The sequence below is a fragment of the Anomaloglossus baeobatrachus genome, chromosome 6 (assembly GCF_048569485.1).
Source record: "Anomaloglossus baeobatrachus isolate aAnoBae1 chromosome 6, aAnoBae1.hap1, whole genome shotgun sequence".
NCBI classification, from domain to species: domain Eukaryota; kingdom Metazoa; phylum Chordata; class Amphibia; order Anura; family Aromobatidae; genus Anomaloglossus; species Anomaloglossus baeobatrachus.
The window spans coordinates 252426772-252448077 of NC_134358.1; the positions used below are offsets into that span (position 1 = coordinate 252426772).

The 21306-nt window shown below is 42.8% G+C and overlaps 1 protein-coding gene across 1 annotated transcript in view; it reads left to right on the forward strand.

Annotated features, from left to right (window-relative positions):
* The window catches only part of SLC22A23 (solute carrier family 22 member 23), a 152329-nt gene extending 137134 nt beyond the window's left edge, over nt 1–15195 (forward strand). Inside the window, exons 8-10 of the mRNA XM_075314798.1 lie at nt 928–960; nt 1107–1230; nt 12273–15195. Of these exons, the coding sequence (XP_075170913.1) occupies nt 928–960; nt 1107–1230; nt 12273–12630 (515 nt within the window). The 3' untranslated portion in view covers nt 12631–15195. The remainder of the gene's footprint in view (nt 1–927; nt 961–1106; nt 1231–12272) is intronic.
* Nucleotides 15196–21306: the final 6111 nt, after the last annotated feature.

Here is a 21306-nt window from a genome sequence, read left to right on the forward strand (position 1 = left end):
TCACGTGAGGTTGTGACGTCATGTGAGCCCTACTCCCAATCACCGGCAGCTACTCTCTCCCTGCCTTTGGACATGTAAGTAATTAACAGCAAGTGTGCGGACATCAACAACTCTCACTTCCTGTTGCATACTCATACTTATGAAGGCGGGGAGAGAGAAGCTGGTGGTGATTGGGCACAGGGCTTGAATGACATCAGAACCTCACATAAGCCCCGGGAATGTGAGCACCAACACCGCTGGAATGGTTCCGGGATGGAAGGAGAGTATAAGCTTTTTTATTTTAACGGGGCCAAATATGGGAAATGAGAAGGGGTTGTCTAATAGTGGGCAACCCATTTAAAGGGTCCATAATGGCCTTTAGGATTTCTACTTCCAGTAGGTGACATTAAAGTGAAGGGGCAATTTGCATTCATTAAGATAAAACATTGGACTTAATGATTCGGTACCTTGGAAATTATTCACATTACGCAGATTTGCTGCAGCAATGTCTATATTTACTTGTGTGAAATGTGATTTATCTGCTGCATGTGCATGGATTTCTGTAAGTCTCATTTAAATAAATTAGACAGGCGGTGACAGGTTAGCTTTTACTTTTACATCAGTATTTCAGGATCCATCACATTCTGCAAGCAGTTTGTGTGTTCTCCCCGTGTTTGCGTGGGTTTCCTCCGGGTTCTCCGGTTTCCTCCCACACTCCAAAGACATAGTGATAGGGAACTTAGATTGAGAGCCCAAATGGGGACAGTGATGCCAATGTATGTAAAGCACTGTGGAATTAACAGCGCTATATAAATGAATAAATATTATATTATTATTTAACCTTAAACAAATTAACATTCTGTTTTGTATTGTGAAATGTAATTGAGAAATGGGTTAACGTTATTTTTTCCCCTCTTTCCTTTTTCCTCCTCTGCTGTTTGTGACTAGTGATTGGAAAATACACGCAGCGTCCTGACACAGGTAAGATCTCATATTTGAAAGGTCTATATTCTTTTTGGGCAGTTTTTATTTAAAACATATTAGCAAAATTTGTAATGAATGCCTTTAAATATATATTAATTCACTATTAATGTTAATTATTTATTCTTTTTAATCTATATTTTAAGGTATGAGTGAAACCGTGAAGAATAAATTCTCCGTAATCTTCTCCATTATCGGGATGTTCTCCTCTCATGCGGTTGGCAGTTTAAGTGTGTTTTTCTGCGCTGAAATCACCCCCACTGTGATCAGGTACATGCGTTACTCCTATCTATACTGTAATTATGTCACTTCTGCTTTTATTGGTCTTCACTCATGTTTGGGGATACAGTGTACTGAATGCTTTTCTCTTTAATGTCAGACTCAGTTAGCTGAATGTAAAAAAAACACTTATGCTTAACGATGCAGCCAAAATGTATAGGCCACGTTCACATTAGCAGTATTTTGCTGATTATTTTGTATTCGTGTTTGAAAGCCAAAACCAGAAATGGCGCAAGACAGCTGAAGATCTGGAAATAGAGGGCCATGGGCCCCATCATGCCTCCTTCCTCACCCCCTAACCCCCATCCAGGCAGTTGATGAATACAGTGGTGGAGTCGTTGGCTCCATGCTCCATCATTCAGACTGTGCAGCTGAGACTCTGCACGATAGGCGTGATGACACCGCTAGATCACGCATGCTGTTTGGAGTCTGAGCCTTCACTCACAAAAGAGCTGAGCAGCTCACTAGAATGAGGACGAGGTGAGTAGTGTTTGTTTTTTTTTTTTTGTCTTGTTTTTATTGAAATTAACTTGTTAGTGACTGTGAGGACATTATACTGTTTGGTGAGCTGTAGGAATATCATACTCTGATTCTTCAAAGCCCCCAATACCCTTTTCCCACAGCCCACCAATCTATGGGGAAGGCATTATACTGTGTGGGATCTATCTTACAGTTTGGGGGGGACTGTGATGGTATAATACTGTGTGTGGGAATGTTGTGGGGATGATATACCATGTGGGGGACCATATTGTTTGGGGGCCGTCTTATTGTATGAGCTGGACTATATTGGCATCATAATGTGTGTGGGGAGGATAGTGGAACATCAAAACGTTTAGTGGACTATCATACTATGTTGGGGTCTGTGGAGGATCATACTGTGTGTTGGGGGACAGTGGCATCCATCATATTGTGTGAGGAAGCTAAGAAATACATATACTATATTGGCGACTGTGGGAGCATTATACTGTGCGTGGGAGGGTTATGTGGACATCTTACTGTTTTGGGGGCGTTGTGAGGACATCAAACTGTGTTGGGAGCGGTTGATCAATCTACAAGGATTGAATAACAGGAGGAGTATGATTTATAAACTATGTAAAAAGCAATAAATTATATGGTTTTGATTAGCTACTACAGGTAAAAATGTTACAATAAACTTACTGTAACGAGTCTGCATACTTAAATCTGCTCAAATTAACCAATCTATTTAATATAAGATAATGTGTTAATATTGAGTTTGACCCGCTGCTTCGGCTCTCTACAACAATTATGGTCTCTCAGGTGGCCTCCTTGGGAAAAGTTATTTTACACCCGTGGTCCAGAGCAAAGAGGTGCAGATTTAATATTCTATTATTTTGATCTACTCTTAATCTAGGCTCAAAAAGACAGAACATACATACAGTAAACAATTGTGACATTGCAGTGCATATGTTCATTCTTTTTAGCATTTTTAAGAGCAATTTCAGGCAGGACCTTTTTGAAAAAAGATGCCATGTGCGCATACCATTAAAGGGAATCTGTCATCAGGTTTTCGCTTTGTTATGGGCATGATGTAGGGGCAGAGAACTTGATTTCAGTGATGTATCACTTAGTTTACTGGGTCCTGTAATTATGTTGGAATCCGATTTCTCTGCTTGAGATCTAGCAGAGCTCAGATTGCTGAGCCTTTTATAACCTCTCCTATACCACTGGCTGGCAGCTTTCTGATTACACTGTATATGGACAGAAAGCTTCTGATCAGTGGTGGGGTCATGTTTGGAACAGGATGCACAAGACGCTCAATCCTCTAGTGATGATCTGCTGCTGTTAAAACACGAATTTCCTTGAAACAGTCTCTTGCAGCCTAGTAAGTGACACATTATTAGAATCAGGGTCTCAGTCCCTACATCATGCTGTTGTCGGATCATTACATAACAACCTGCTGATAGCTTTCCTTTAAGCATTCATTGGCCAATTATGGAGTTTTTTTTCTTACACAAACTTAGGAATCTATATATATAATTGCCTTATTCTGTCTGTCTGTCTGTCTTGCTCCAAAATTGTGTCCTTACGGTGACAAACAGCGGATTGGCCACTGGGCTCGCCATGGCCCCGCCCCCCGCCCGGATTGGCCCCTCGCCTCGGCTCCGCCCCCTCACACGGATTGGCCTCTCGCCCCGGCCCCCTGCACGCATTGGCAACTCTGCCACGCCCCGCCCCCCTCACGCATTGCACGCTCGCTCTGACCCCGCCCCCCGCACGCATTCCCCGAACCGACTCCCAGGTGAGTGCTGTACCCCCGGGAGCCCACATCAGCGTACGCCGGCGTACGCTGATGTGGGCTCCCGTGCGAGCGGGGGGCGGGGTACGCTGGTAACCATGGAACACATGGAGTAATATTGTAGCATGGTTACCAGCGTACACCGGCTCCCAGGTGAGCGTATCAAGGTCCTGCCGGAACACACACACACGCACACACATAAGAACAGACACACACACACATCAGATCACACTCGCTCTCACACACACCTCACACACACATCAGATCGCATCCACACACTCACAACATCCCGTGATATCGCTTGCTTCTCGGCGGTGATACTGTGCAGTGACCTTCCAGGACCTGCCGGAGGATCACATGGCCGGAAGCATGTGGTATCTCCGGATGTTGTGATTCTGTGAGCGCGTATGTGCGATATCGTCAGTGTGTGTGTGCGTGTATGCGATCGGATGTGTGTGAGTGTGTTCTGATGTGAGTGTGTGTGTGTGTGTGTGTGAGTGTATGCGATCGGATCTGTGAGTGTCGGCAGCGGAGAACGGCGTGCAGCACAGCTGCTGGGACCGCCCACTGGTGGGCACAGGGAGAAGTGGGGTGTGTGTGTGAGTGTATGCGATCAGATGTGTGCGTGTATACTGTCTGATGTGTGACTGTGGAGCACGATGGGGGGTGCACAGCATGGGGGATGGAGCACGATGGGGAGTACGCAGCATGGGGGATGGAGCACGATGGGGGGTGCGCAGCATGGGCTATGGAGCACGATGGGGGGTGCGCAGCATGGGGGATGGAGCACGATGGGGGGTGCGCAGCATGGGGGATGGAGCACGATGGGGGGTGCGCAGCATGGGGGATGGAGCACGATGGGGGGTGCACACCTCCCCCCAAAACACACACACACACACCGCCACACACGCACTGCACAACACACCACACACACACACACTGGGAACCACAAACACTGCCCTACACAGACACCCACACACACACACAGACAACGCCGCACACACAAATATACGCACATACCGCACAACACACACATTGCACAAAACATACCTCCCCCCAAAACAGACACCCTACACCCACACAAACCGCGCAACACACACAACGCTACAGACACACAGCGCTCCACAAACAACGCAACACAAACAACGCAACACACACAACGCAACACACAAACAACACCGCTCTCACCCCCCGCCACACCCAGACAACACCCAGAACATGTACAGCGCCCTACACAAACACTTGGTAACTACACACAACAACATCTATATATATATAGATATAGATATATATATATATATATATATATATATATATATATCTATATCTATATATATATATATATATATATATATATATATATCAAAAATCATATATTAACTACACAATACGTAAATTCTAGGATACCCGATGCGTAGAATCGGGCCACCTTCTAGTTTACATATAATGCTGAAATAAACCTCTGGGGAAAATCAAGTGTATTTGAAGCTAGTCTCAATGGGGGTTTTGGCGCAAAATGAACCACAAAGTCAATGAAAAACAAAATGGTGTGATCCTTACATTATGCTAATGGTTTCTGTATTGAAAGCCATGTCTACTTATCTACTATGCCATTGTTTGTACGCTCTCACCGGAGTTCATTGACCTGATTTTACTCATGAGCTTGACCTGCCGCACACATTCCCAGCTGCCGTGTCAGTCATGCAGATCTATCTTCCTGCAGTCAGCGTGGAAGAATATATTGCACAACTGTGTGAAAGGTTATACTAGTATGTGCACCCTTGTACGGGTTTACTCAAAGAGAAACCACTGAAACCCGGATGGTGTAGGAATGGTAACTGCTTACTTTACAAGTCCATGTCTACCAGATTGACCGCATTATTTTAGGCTGAACTGCAGACAGATCATGTTCTGTTATTGGGCTTTAGACTAACGGCACGAGAAGACTGAATGCAGCCTACAGATTCACTGCGGAACAAGGGAAATCATTGAGGCAAGCCTTGTTCACTAGGCTTCTGATAATTGCTTATCCAGTTAACACTGATTTGCTGTAGGTGTTCATGGAAAACAAGGCAGGACAAGCAGTTATCGCCAGGCAAGCTGTAATGCGTGCCACCAGTAACTCTTTATTTTCAAGACATCGGATCCTATTGGCCACAACAAATGATTTTGAGTCATCTAGCTGTAGTCTATCCATTGTAGATCTCCACTACATGACTTGGGATAAGAAGTCAAACCATAAACTCCATTTGAAAGGAAGACACGTGTTTCAGTGTGTTTTCTCCTCATCAGTGCACAGCAGCAAAAATTGGTTTGACTGGGTGAGACGCCTCTGACAGGGATTCTGAGGGTTAGATTTTTCGGTAGATCAATAACGATTTTAAATGAACAAGTATAACCCCCAAAGGCACTGAATAAAGTTTTGTCTGTGTTCATGCAGAAAAAAACCCAATTGTCTCTTCAATTCTTGATATTGAGAGTTGTCCTTTTAAACATTTCCGTAAGACCTCTCGTGGGTGGCACAGTGGTCTGCATGACTACATTAGAGGACTGCCATCATGTGCTAGATTTGGCCACTAGTTTTAGATGGTGTCAAATCTTGCATGGATTTTGCAGTTTAACAATACACTGGCAAGGTAATGGCTCCCCATTAAAATCCGAGCTTTATTAATCCACATGCAGTCTACGATGTCATAATGTATGGCACTTGGTTGGAGGGCCAGTCGGAAAACACTGTGGCCACTATTTATCAGTATTGGGTTTATTTTTGCTTCCCATAATAAAATATTTTATAAGGGGAAATTTGGATGTTTTTACTTTTAATGTTTTCTTCTCTTGTAATTTTTCATTTAAAGGGTGACCAGGGCTGAAATATATATATAGATCATCAAAATCAGATCATTGGGGGCCTGATGCCTGGGAACAGTAGTTAAGACTGTTTTGGAGTGCTGGGGCTCTATGTTATCGCTGTGTTTGAGAGGGCTTCCTTCCACATTCTAAAAACATGCTGATTGTGTTCCTCTATGGCCTCCTTCACACGTCCGTGTCTCCGGTACGTGTTTGGTCCGTTACCTCACGTGTCTGAGACATGGGCACTTGTAGACCTATTAAAATCAATGGGTCTGCGCACACGTGTGTGTTTTGCCATGTACCATGTGGAGCATATGTGTGCCCGTGTGCTCCACACGTAGACATGTCAGTTTGTGTCCGGCATTACGTGTCACACGGAACGCACGGATGTGATCCAAGTGACATGCACCGGAGAAAACACATGGGTCTGTGAAATAAAATGAATTTCTATACTCACCTTCTCCAGCACTGCTGCTGTCTCTGCCGCTGCTGTCACTTGCTTGTGACCCCTGCTCATTATGCTCATTGCATATTCACTCCACTGCGGGCCGGAAGCAGCAGCAGCGGGGAGTTGGCAGGACCAGAGACCGAAGATCAGCACCACGGACAGCAACGCCAGGGACAGGTAAGCAGAAAGTTCCCGTTCTCCGTGTGTTATCACGGATAACACATGGAGAACACACGTGAGCCATAAACACTGCACACTGAGGACAATACGCACCTTTGACACGTCCGTCAAAAATGTGCGTGATTTTCATGGATGTGTGAAAGAGGCCTAAGGGTGTGTGCCAACTATCAGTGTTAGCAGCATTTTGGACGCAGCTTTTTTTCATTGCATCCAAAATGCTGTGTGTTGTACACTAGAATCACAGTGAATGGGAGTTATAGAAATCCCGTGCCCGTTGTGCTTTTTTTCTTCTCAGCCACAGCATGTCAATTATGCTTGCAGAGATACGGGTCTCAGCAGGAGAACACAGCGAAAATATGCTGCTCGCAGTGGCCCGATCGTGGACACGGACACTGCGTTATCCCTTGGAGAAAACTAGTATCTCCGCAAGAAGTATTGACGCAGTGACTCCTGATCGTGTGGACGTACCCTACAAGTTGTTGACCCCTATTAGCTGGTCTTCACTGGGAGATGTTAGGAAGAAAACAAATCATGCTGTACTCACTGTCCCCAGGTCCAGCGCTGAGTTTTTTTGGGTGATAATCGTCAATCATTGTGACCATTGCATGCTGTGGACTTTCTCTTCATGGTAGTGCTTATATAGCGGATTGGGCTTTGCATCCATTTTGGGCACATGCTATGAATCCTATTTTGATTGATGGCTCACTATCAGAGTCATTTTCCTAGCATAAGTGGCACAATGCCTATACTGTGACATGATCAGATGGCACCCTGCTCTGCTGTATTACGGTATGTTTTCTCATACACTATGTGCAATGTGTACCTATGATGTGGTGCATCCGTAGCTGGAAGGCTAGATTACATTGTCCTACCCACCGGGTACAGCGCCAAAGTGGATAAATGTATTCTCTGTATGGATCTAATAAATACATTGGCACTGCAATAATGAAGAATTGTGTCCAATATAAAGCTTTATACCAACAAGTAAATGAACCTGTTTACTTACACGTAATCAAAACTTTCCACACGCTTAGCTGTTATTACAGCCCATTGCTCTGGTTTTTTAATATGTGTACTCTACTTTTGAATTTATGGAATTAAAGGATAATTGTGGGGGGATTGTGTTCCTCGTAATATATGGGCTTGCATTGCATTGAGGGGTAGATGTTTTATTAATGATGAATTTCAGCTAATCCGACCACTGTTGCATCACACCATAAGATCCTGTCTGATTCTTATACTCCCTGAATGATTCCTTTTGTCTGGTAAATATTCCCACTGCGGGAGCATCTGAGTCTCTGAAGTTAATTAACTGCAGCACTTAAGAATAAGGAAATGTTGGGGGTTTTTTTTGTTTTTTTTACATTAACCCCTTCACAGAAATAACGTAGGAATACAGTGCCTTGCAAAAGTATTTGGCTCTCTTGAATTTTCCAACCTTTTCCCACATTTCAGGCTTCAGACATAAAGATAAAAATTTTAATGTTATGGTGAAGAATCAACAATAAGTGGGACACAATTGTGAAGGTGAATGAAATTTATTTCTTACTTTAAACTTTTTAAAAAAATAACTGAAAATTGGGGCGTGCAATATTATTCAGCCCCTTTAAGTTAATACTTTGTAGCGCCACCTTTTGCTGCGATTACAGCTGCAAGTCCCTTTGGGTATGTGTCTATCAGTTTTGCACATCAAGAGACTGAATTTCTTGCCCATTCTTCCTTTGCAAATAGCTGGAGCTGAGTGAGGTTGGATGGAGAGCGTTTGTGAACAGCAGTTTTCAGCTCTTTCCACAGATTCTCCATTGAATTCAGGTCTGGACTTTGACTTGGCCATTCTAACACCTTGATACGTTTATTTGTGAACCATTCCATTGTAGATTTTGCTTTATGTTTGGGATCATTGTCTTGTTGGAAGACAAATCTCCGTCCCAGTCTCAGGTCTTTTGCAGACTCCAACAGGTTTTCTTCAAGAATGGTCCTGTATTTGGCTCCATCCATCTTCCCATCAATTTTAACCATCTTCCCTGTTCCTACTGAAGAAAAGCAAGCCCAAACCATGATGCTGCCACCACCATGTTTGACAGTGGGGATGGTGTGTTTAGGGTGATGAGCTGTGTTGCTTTTATGCCAAACATATTGTTTGTCATTGTGCCCCAATAGTTCAATTTTGCTTTCATCTGACCCAGAGCACCTTCTTCTACAGGTTTGGTGTGTCTCCCAGGTGGTTTGTGCAAACTTTAATCAACACTTATTATGGATATCTTTTGAGAAATGGCTTTCTTCTTGCCACTTCTTGCCATAAAGGCCAGATTTGTGTAGTGTACGACTGATTGTTGTCCTATGGACAGACTCTCCTCCTCAGCTGTAGATCTATGCAGTTCATCCAGAGTGATCATGGGCCTCCTGGCTGCATCTCTGATCATTCTTCTTATTTGAGATGAAAGTTTGGATGGACGGCTTGGTCTTGGTAGATTTGCAATGGTATGATACTCCTTCCATTTCAATATGATCACTTGCAGAGTGCTCCTTGGGATGTTTAATGTTTTGGAAATCTTTTTGTAATCAAATCCGGCTTTAAACTTCTCCACAACAGTATCACGGACCTGCCTGTTGTGTTCCTTGGTCTTCATGATGCTATCTGCGCTTTAAACAGAACACGGAGAGTATCACAGAGCAGGTGTATTTATACGGAGACTTGATTACACACAGGTGGCTTATATTTATCATCATCAATCATTTAGGACAGCATTGGATCATTCAGAGATCCTCAATGAACTTCTGGAGTGAGTTTGCTGTACTGAAAGTAAAGGGGATGAATAATATTGCACACCCCACTTTTCAGTTATTTTTTAAAAAAAATTTAAAATAAGCCAATAAATTTAGTTCAACTTCACAATTGTGTCCCACTTGTTGATTCTTCACTATAACATTAAACATTTTTTATCTTTATGTTTGAAGCCTGAAATGTGGGAAAAGGTTGGAAAATTCAAAGGAGCCAAATACTTTCGCAAGACACTGTATATTGGAGAAATAAGTTATAGCATACCCACCCTTTCAAACAGAACCTATAGAAAAGTGTGATCTTGCTACCCTCATTCACCATTAGTTGAAACTGTATTACAGGCTCATACTAGTCTTAATATATCTAGTAAGTGTCCCATTTCTCATGATCAGTTTTTTTTTTTGCCAGCACTATAGGTGCTGGAGTTTCATTCCCTCCCTTCTCAAATGCAATGCTTCAGCCAGTTATACAGAAAAGTGTAACTGTGTTGTCGGCACTATATGGTGAGTTGTAACTTGTTTGTGGTCGTTAATTACTCCTATTACTTGCCTGTGATGCATTTTTGCATTACTTGCCTGTGATGGCCTATCACCATCATATTTTGCAGCACTTTACAGACATTATCATCACTGTCCCCATTGGTGCTCACAATCTAAATTCCCTATGAGTATGTCTTTGGAGTGTGGGAGGAACTTGGAAACCCTGGATGAAACCCATGTAAATACAGGATGATCATACAAGCTCCTGGCAAATGTTGTCCTTGGTGGGATTTGAACACAAGAACCGGCAAAGCACCAGTGCTAACTACTGAGCTACCATGCTGCCCATACCATATTCAGAATTGTGGTATAACTGCATTGCCAAATCACAGCATTTTGCCATGATAAACTATGGACTTTTATCATTATGTTGACTATCATAGGAAAACTAAACGTTTTTCCAATGCCTTTCAAAAAAACGCTTTGAAAATAAAAGCAATGTGTGAATGCAGCCTAAGCTTCCCACTTTAGTCGACACTTAACATTATCAACACAGTTTTTATTTTAGTAAGGACCCTGTTACAGGTTTGTTATCAAACAAGTAGGCTTCTTGCCAGTACAAGGGTAGGACACACTCAATATGTTAGATTTACTATATATTCCTTGACTGGCTGTTATAAAAGCAGTATGTTGTTTCTCTGTCTTTGCCTGCCCTCTAGTGGCAACAAGGAAACAAACCCTTTTTTTGTGTGATTATTTATGCTTTGCATAATAAGCCATGCTCCTCTAATATGACAGCATTCGCTGATGTGAATTCAGATGTTTAAAGTCGGCTTTTATTATTTTTACCTAGACTTTGACTCAAAGACAATTTGGCTGGTTTGTTGTAGCTTCTTGTGACCAGCACGGTGGCTCAGTGGTTAGCACTGTAGTCTTGTAGCGCTGGGGTCCTGGATTCAAATCCCACCAAGGAAAACATCTGCAAGGAGTTTGTTCTCCCCGTGTTTGCTTGAGTTCCTCCGGATTCTCCGATTTTCCTCCTACACTACAAAGACATACAGATAGGGAATTTAAGGATATTTTACACACAACGATATTGCTAACGATATATCGTCAGGGGTCATGGTGTTCGTGACGCACATGCGGCACCGTTAGTGATATCGTTGTGTGTGACTAAAAGGAGCGACTATCAACGATCGCAAAAACGTCAAAAATTTTTGATCGTTGACATGTCACTCTTTTTCATAATATCGTTTGTGGTGCATGCCGCTGGTTGTTTTTCGTTCCTGCGGCATCACACATCGCTATGTGTGACACTGCAGGAACGACTAACATCTCCTTACCTACGTCCACCGGCAATGAGGAAGGAAGGAGGTGGGCGGCATGTTCCGGCCGCTCATCTCCGCACCTCCTCTGCTATTGGGCGGCCACTTAGTGATGTCACTGTGACACCGAACGAACCTCCTCCTTAAAGGAGAGATTGTTCGGTGTCTCCAGCGACGTCGCTAAGCAGTTATGTGCGTGTGACGCTGCTGTAGCGATATTGTTCGCTACGGCAGCGATCGCTAGCAATGTCGCAGCGTCTAAAACACCCTTTAGATTGAGCCCCAATGGGGACAGTATTGATGTGGTATGTAAAGCACTGCAGAATATGATGATGCTATACAAGCAAAACAATATAAATAACACTGGGTACATACATGTGATTACACACTACCCATCGGTCAATGGATAACACCAGAGCCTGACAGACCCCACTGACTTACAGTAGGATCTATTGGACCTTTATTGTTAAGGGATGTCAAATCTGGTGGGATTACATTAGAGTTTCTTAAGGGACATTCAATGGACAGAGAAACACAGCTTACAATACCGGTTATAAAGTGTTTAAAATATACTCGCATAACTATTTACAAGTTTGCGTAAAGAGGCCTATAATTTGTTTTACGATGTGTTTTGTTGTTCCTTTGCATATTCTAACCCCATCAGTATATATTGGTTGCTAATTCTGGGTTTTGTTTATTATATATTTTTTAGGTGCGGAGGCCTGGGATTGGTGTTGGCTAGTGCCGGTTTTGGAATGTTAACAGCCCCCATCATGGAGCTTCACAATCAGAAGGGGTACTTCCTCCACCATGTCATTTTTGCCTGCTGTACTTTGATTTGCATAATTTGCATTCTTCTACTGCCTGAGAGTAAGAACCAAAGCCTCCCGGAAAACATCCCTCACGGAGAGCATTACACCCGCCAGCCTCTCCTACCTCACAAGAAAGGAGAGCAACCACTCTTGTTAACAAACTCTGAACTCAAGGACTACTCTGGTCTCCATGATTCTGTAGCCATGGGAGATGGTGTATCTGAAAACACCACGGTCAATGGTATAAAAGCGACATAGCCGGATCACTGCCACGGAGGAACATCTCATGTATTTATTATTTGTTTCCCCTTTGCACAGGTCGTACAGACCAACCTTAGGATTTTCTGGTATTGGGGCATCCTCCCACACAGCTGCTAAGTCTGCTTAGGCCCCTTCAACCATATGGAAAACACCAAAAGGAAATTTAGCCTCTAACACTCCAGGATATCAAGAAGTGGTTTTGTCTTGATCTTAAAATTGGTTTCCTCTGACATATCTGTTACTTCGATTCCAGTTGGTCACTCGTAGGAAAATCCACATTCACAGACAAGAAAGTGACACGAACGACCGATTACTATTTATTTGACATAGTAATTCTCATTCTTTATTCCGTAGCCTTGCTTTACATTTACAGTTGCCCAAGTAACAAAACTTTTGGTTTCTGGGTGAGAAACTGTCTGAGGAGGAACCTGTCTTCACAACAGTAGTGGGAGGCTTCTGCTCATCAGTCGGACACTTATCTACCTAAGCCTAAGTGAACATGAAAGGGAAGACCGAGCTAATGGACTCATGAGTTCTAATACGTTTCTATTATTTTATTTTTTTTTTTCGCTAGAATACTTGAGCAATACAGAACAGTTGGGAAATTGAGAAATACCACTACTTTGAAAGACCTGTCAGCTGCCATTAGTCCTAACCTGCAGCTCCTCTACTGAGCGTACCTTATGGTTACCCCTCAGGTTTTACGTCTTACATTGAAGACATTTGGGAAAAGGCTTTTAATGATGTGAAGTGAATATGTGCCAAATTCTGCCGAATACGCTTTCCTCCTGTATGAACAGAACGTTGGCTATGAGGTGCAGAGTTATTCCCCCCCATTGAGTTAATGCCTTTTGTGATGTATAGCAATTTTGATTACAGGTCAGACCATGTGTGCTGGTCAGTAGGAGATTGCTAATTCCTCGCAATACCAATGTAGAAGACATTAGGCCCTTCAGTAGAAGCAAGTAACACTTTACATAGGTTCAAATCAAGAAATATAAGTTTATTATGGTTGGTCTGGGTATATATCTGGGATGAATGGCCCATGATTGTTTTCTGAGTCTTCAGAACTGTTGAGTGTACTCAGTGGCCAACTTGAGAAGCCTCTTTGACGTTCTAAAACCATTCAGAAAGGAACTTCTTAAATATAGGAAGGGTGTGAATGTGTAGAAATCATTGCCACACTATGTGGATGGGCAGATACAGAACAATACACAGTAGGGTATAGCTAACCTCTAGCTCCGAGCAGAGCTTAATACAGGTGATTTTAGGAGTAAATCTGCACTAATTTCATCCCGTAAGATCTATCGATGGATGATCCAGACCTGTAAACGTAAGCTTTTCTAACACCTTGCTTAGAGATTGGCCCCCACAAGGGTATCGCGTCCCAAGACCTGCTGACGAAGGTGTATTCATTGTAACTGTTACATTAGTGCTTTCTAGTTGAATACTGTTAATCATAATGTGAACTATGCTGTTGCTGTCGGGGATTTTTAGAAGCATTATACGGAAGGAAGAAAGGAAAAAAAACAACAAAAACTGCGGCCGAATTAATTTTGTGATTTGGAGGGAGGGAAGATGGGGTTTGTACAGATGCAAAATCAATGTTAGTATTTTAATAAATGTTGCTAAATGTTGTGGAGCCAAAATCACGGGTCACCAAATTGGAAGAAGTGCCATTAAATGAACTGTGAGTGTTGATCACTTTACTGTTGGGATGACTTAAAGCGCAATGCATCCCCTCTAAAACAGATGGGGATATGATGCACCTTAAAAAAAATAATAAAAAAAATAGTGTTCTGAAGTGTAACGTGTTTTTGAGGAAATTTAGCCTATTTTATTCCAGGCGTTTAACGCCGATCCTTCACATTTCTGTTCCTTTATAAAAGTAATAACTTTTAGTGTCTTCTTTGTACAGTATCTCGAAGCAATCATCCATGAATTGGTGACATAGTACTGTAGACCTGTCAAACCACTACTGCTAATCCTGGTGTCATCACCATTAGTTTAGGAGTCAAAGCAATAGGTTATACAGGTAACTCCGATCCGAGCTAAGATTTTATTTGTCTCCATTTAACAATAATGTTACAACTCGCCATTAATTAGGTAACATATGAGAAAATGTGTTGATTTGAAAGATCCTGACTGATAATAATGTTTGGAATTATGCAAACTGCTTTTGACGGATCAAACGGTCTTGATGACCTGTAAAGTAGAAATTAGCCGTAAAACTATTTTGGGTAAAAGTTACATGAAATTTCGACACAATCAGCATTTCTCCTGCCACAGGCATTTTGTGAAACTTGTCTTTTTTATGTTTTCTGTATGAGGCAAGGATACCGATGTTTTCGGTCTTAGTTTACTTTTAATACATACATGTTTTAGTACATACCTGTTTTGTTTGATCTTCAGGAGTAGTTTGGTGGTACACATCCATAGCACAAGCTTTCAAATTGAGTACTGAAACGTCTTAAAATCTTAATGTGTGCATGTCACCTGGTTGTATCTGCGCAAAAACTATTTGTACTGTATGTATACAGAAATAAAAACCCAAAAACAACACCACTGCTTGCTTCTGTGATTTATGGATAGTGCTATATTTTAACAGGAAGCATAAAGTGTATATACTTATTTTAGTTGACCATTCTGTACCTTTTTATGCTACGTGCACACAATTGTTTTTGTTTTTTTGGCAGAAACACTCTTAGGGCAGCTTTGCACACTACGACATCGCAGGTGCGATGTCGGTGGGGTCAAATCGAAAGTGACGCACATCCGGCGTCACTTGCGATGTCGTAGTGTGTAAATCCTAGATGATACGATGAACAAGCGCAAAAGCGTCGTTATCGTATCATCGGTGCAGGCTCCGACATTTCCATAATGCTGGTGTCGCGACAGGTACGATGTAGTTCCTCGTTCCTGCGGCAGCACACATCGCTGTGTGTGAAGCCGCAGGAACGAGGAACATCTCCTTACCTGCCGCCAGCGGCTATACGGAAGGAAGGAAGTGGGTGGGATGTTTACATCCTGCTCATCTCCGCCGTCCCTCCGCCGCCATTGGCCGCCTGCCGTGTGACATCTCTGTGACGCCGCACGACCCGCCCCCTTAGGAAGGAGATGGGTCGCCGGCCAGAGCGACTGTCGCAGGGCAGGTGAGTGCATGTGAAGCTGGCGTAGCGATAATTATCGGTATGCCAGCTATCACGAGATATCGTACCTGCGACAGGGGCGGGGACTATCGCGTGCGCCATCGCAGCATCGGCTTGCGATGTCGCAACGTGGAAAGCCCGCCTTAAATCAAAGATCTAGTTTCCGCTAAAAAAAAAAAATTGTGCACATTCCCATAAGGTTTCCATCACATTGAAACAACAATGCTAAAAAAACACAGGAAGAGACCTGTCAGTCTAGCTAAGCAGGCGGAGACAAGCTAGTGGGTGGACCTGCCTCTTTGACTAGTTTCCTCAACTACGCATTCAACAATTTATTTATTTTTTTTCCTTCCACTGCAGCATTTCAGGGAAAGATTTTTAGATTGCAGAAGTTGAAAAGCTCTCCTTAAGTAAGAAGGGAAGAATTACAGTGCAGCTTTCTCCACATTCCAACAGCCTCTAGTCCTTTTTTCCTTGCCTGTAAACTTTATTTCCTATATACATGCCTTGAAAAAGTATTCATACCCCACAAACGTAAATGTATTTTATGTAATATACCAATGCTAAGTAGTAAGCCTTTGTAAAGTGTAAAGAAAATATCATTTTTTTTTTAAATATTTTAAAAATAGAAATGTGAAAATTGTGATGTGCATTAGTATTCAGCCATCCTGAGTCAATGCTACAAGTCTACTGGGATATGTCTCTACCAACTTTGCACATCTAGAGACTGACATTTTTGCTCATTATTCTATGCTCCGTGTGATTGGATGGAGTTCTCTATGAGCAGCAATTTTCAAGACTTGCCACAAATTCTCAATGGGCTTTTGGTCTGGACTGTGAGTGGCCCATTCACACACATCAATATGCGCTGATTTAACCAAGGGTTTCCCAACCTGTGGCTTGGGAGCCACATGTGGCTCACGGGGACCATGATGTGTGGCTTGCGACTGTCTGTGAGAGCTGTTCCTAATGTAAAAATAAAACAGCTATGAAGAGCAGGTTTCCAGATGGTGACTTTTAGTCTCACAAAGATGATCAGATCTAGATGCACATATTATGGCTTTGGAGGATTGGAGATCTAAATGAAGTATGGTAAAATGGATATAGGATGATATTGTTACCTCCTACAACATGCTAAGTAGGGAATATAGCTAGCATGTGGAAGAAGGTGTTCTGGTTAGATGACCAAAGTAGCACTTTTAAGACCAATGTGTAGCAGAAAACTAACACTACATTACCCTGAAAACACCATCCCCACTGTCAAACATGGTGGAGGCAGCATCATGTAGTGGGGATGCTTTTCTTTAGTAAAGACAGGGAAGCTGGTCAGAGGTGATGGGAAGATAGAGCTAAATACAGGGCAATCCTGGAGGAAAACAGTTTAGAGGATGCTAAAAACTTCAGACTGGGGTCTAGGTTCACTTTCCAGCAAGACAAAGACCCTAAACATATTGCCAGAGATACAATAGAATGGTTTAGATCAGTGCATATTCATGTGTGTGAATGGCCCAGTTCAGATCTAAATCCCATTGAGAATCTGTGGCGAGATTTAAATTGCTGTTCACAGACACTCTCCATCCAATCTGACTAAGCTAAAACTATTTTGCAAAGAATAAAAAGGCAAAAATTTCAGCCTCTAAATGTGCAAAGTTGGAGACTTAAGGGTACTTTACACGCTGCGACATCGGTACCGATATTGCTAGTGTGGGTACCCGCCTCTGTCTGTTGTGCGTCACGGGCACATCGCTGCCCGTGGCGCACAACATCGCTAGGAACAGTCACACATACCTGCCTAGCGACGTTTCTGTGGACGGCGAACTGCCTCCTTTCTAAGAGGGTGGTTCGTTTGGCGTCATAGCGACGTCACTAAGCGGCCGCCCAATAGAAGCGGAGGGGCGGAGATGAGTGGGACGTAACATCCTGCCCACCTCCTTCCTTCCTCATTGCCGGCGGCCGCAGGTAAGGAGATGTTCGTCGGTCCTGCGGTGTCACACACAGCGATGTGTGCTGCTTCAGGAATGAGGAACAACCTGGCTACTGACCAGACAACGATTTTTGGTAAGTGAACGACCTCTCACAAACAATTTTACCTCTTTTGCGATCGTTTAAGGTCGCTCCTTGGTGTCACACGCTGCGATGTCGCTAACGACGCAGGATGTGCGTCACAAACACCGTGACCCCGACGATATATCGTTAGCGATGTAGCAGCGTGTAAATGGCCCTTTACTCCAAAAGACTTTGATTAAGTTGGTCCTGCAGCGTACTGACTCGAGGGAAGGTGAATAAAAATGTCACAATTTTCAGATTTATTATTTTAAAATAATAAGAAAGCCATGTATAAGGGCAGCACGATGGCTCAGTGGTTAGCATTGTTGCTTTGCAGCGCTGAGGTCCTAGGTTCAAATACCACCAAGAACAACAGCTCCTAGAAGTTTGTATGCTCCTCACATGTTTGCGTGGGTTTTCTCAGGGTTCTCCGGTTTCCTCTAACATTCCACATACTGATAGGGGATTTAGACTGTGATCCCCAGTGGGGACAGTGATAGTTTGTAAAGAGCTGCAGAATATGTTGCCACTATATAAGCAATGCATAAGAAATAAATATATCATTTCCTTTACACTCCAAAAATACTTGCTACTTTGTTAGTGTCTAACATAAAATCCCGATAAAAATACATTTAACGAGGTTGTCCCATGAACAAAGTTCATTTTAAATAAGATCCACAATTATTCATGGGATCGCAAATAATTCTTTCTTTGAGGTATAACATTTTTTTAAACTAGCATAGAAATGTTTTACCTCACAATAAGAATCTGCTTTGATCCTATGCTGTAATGTCTATACTCTTGCTTTCTCCCCTGCCCAGGAGATGTAGCATGATCAGAGCATGCTCCTGTAGACACGGCCATTAAACAGTACATAGCAGGGGGCACATATATAAATTCATCTCAGCATAGGAAGATTTTTTTTTTTTGTTCTTAACACCTCTAATTGTGGAACTTATTCCAAGATCTATTAATTAAAATGAACTTTAAAATTAACTTTGCTCATGGGAAAAAAAACTCTGTGGATGTAACATGAAAAAAATGTGGAAATGTTAACTGGGTATGAATAGTTTTTGAAGGCACTGTACATATTGCTTTGGTGATAGTGTTGAGCGGACCCGGATCCGCAAAATCCGGATCCGCACGGTTGGAGCGCCCGATCCAAGTCCGATCAGTACCCAGGATTCGGGGTGCACGATCCGGATCCGTTTTTTTTTCTCTCTCTCTCTCTCTCTCTCTCTCTCTCTCTCTCTCTCTCTCGATCCGGCTCCCCATTGATTTACATGGCCGCGGATTCCGGATCGGATCCGGACTTCTGCGGCAACCCGATCCGGATCCGCAGGACCCGGATTATGACCGATCCGCTCAACTCTAGTGATAATGCCATTCTTCACCAATCCTCTTTTTTCTGACATTATCCTGTAGGGGGCGCTCATACGTATAATTCAAGTCCTGCACTGATCTCGGAGTTTAGTGATGAATCCTGCATCGTCAGCATACATCTAATATAAACATGTCCACATATAACTACAGTTAGGTCCAGAAATATTTGGACAGTGACACAAGTTTTGTTATTTTAGCTGTTTACAAAAACATGTTCAGAAATACAATTATATATATATAATATGGGCTGAAAGTGCACACTCCCAGCTGCAATATGAGAGTTTTCACATCCAAATCGGAGAAAGGGTTTAGGAATCATAGCTCTGTAATGCATAGCCTCCTCTTTTTCAAGGGACCAAAAGTAATTGGACAAGGGACTCTAAGGGCTGCAATTAACTCTGAAGGCGTCTCCCTCGTTAACCTGTAATCAATGAAGTAGTTAAAAGGTCTGGCGTTGATTACAGGTGTGTGGTTTTGCATTTGGAAGCTGTTGCTGTGACCAGACAACATGCGGTCTAAGGAACTCTCAATTGAGGTGAAGCAGAACATCCTGAGGCTGAAAAAAACCATCAGAGAGATAGCAGACATGCTTGGCGTAGCAAAATCAACAGTCGGGTACATTCTGAGAAAAAAGGAATTGACTGGTGAGCTTGGGAACTCAAAAAGGCCTGGGCGTCCATGGATGACAACAGTGGTGGATGATCGCCGCATACTTTCTTTGGTGAAGAAGAACCCGTTCACAACATCAACCGAAGTCCAGAACACTCTCAGTGAAGTAGGTGTATCTGTCTCTAAGTCAACTGTAAAGAGAAGACTCCATGAAAGTAAATACAAAGGGTTCACATCTAGATGCAAACCATTCATCAATTCCAAAAATAGACAGGCCAGAGTTAAATTTGCTGAAAAACACCTCATGAAGCCAGCTCAGTTCTGGAAAAGTATTTTATGGACAGATGAGACAAAGATCAACCTGTACCAGAATGATGGGAAGAAAAAAGTTTGGAGAAGAAAGGAAACAGCACATGATCCAAGGCACACCACATCCTCTGTAAAACATGGTGGAGGCAACGTGATGGCATGGGCATGCATGGCTTTCAATGGCACTGGGTCACTTGTGTTTATTGATGACATAACAGCAGACAAGAGTAGCCGGATGAATTCTGAAGTGTACCGGGATATACTTTCAGCCCAGATTCAGCCAAATGCCGCAAAGTTGATCGGACGGCGCTTCATAGTACAGATGGACAATGACCCCAAGCATACAGCCAAAGCTACCCAGGAGTTCATGAGTGCAAAAAAGTGGAACATTCTGCAATGGCCAAGTCAATCACCAGATCTTAACCCAATTGAGCATGCATTTCACTTGCTCAAATCCAGACTTGAGACAGAAAGACCTACAAACAAGCAAGACCTGAAGGCTGCAGCTGTAAAGGCCTGGAAAAGCATTAAGAAGGAGGAAACCCAGCGTTTGGTGATGTCCATGGGTTCCAGACTTAAGGCAGTGATTGCCTCCAAAGGATTCGCAACAAAATATTGAAAATAAAAATATTTTGTTTGGGTTTGGTTTATTTGTCCAATGACTTTTGACCTCCTAAAATGTGGAGTGTTTGTAAAGAAATGTGTACAATTCCTACAATTTCTATCAGATATTTTTGTTCAAACCTTCAAATTAAACGTTACAATCTGCACTTGAATTCTGTTGTAGAGGTTTCATTTCAAATCCAATGTGGTGGCATGCAGAGCCCAACTCGCGAAAATTGTGTCACTGTCCAAATATTTCTGGACTTAACTGTATATGGCAAGTTGCATGTGGTCCCCCAAGCCAGATCTTGGGCACACAGTGTGCTACATTGGCACTTCTTTTTTCCTCTTAAACCAAGAAATTTTCAACTCAACACACTCGGCTTATTAACTCCAGCTTCTACGTGCTCTGCTGCAACTGACTATACATATTTAACCCCTTAAGGACTATGCCATTTTCGCTTTCATTTTTCCGCCCCTTATCGCAAGAGCCATCACTTTTATTTTTCCGTCAACCAAGATATGTGAGGGCATTTTCTGCGGGACGAGATGTACGTTTTGAATGACACCATTC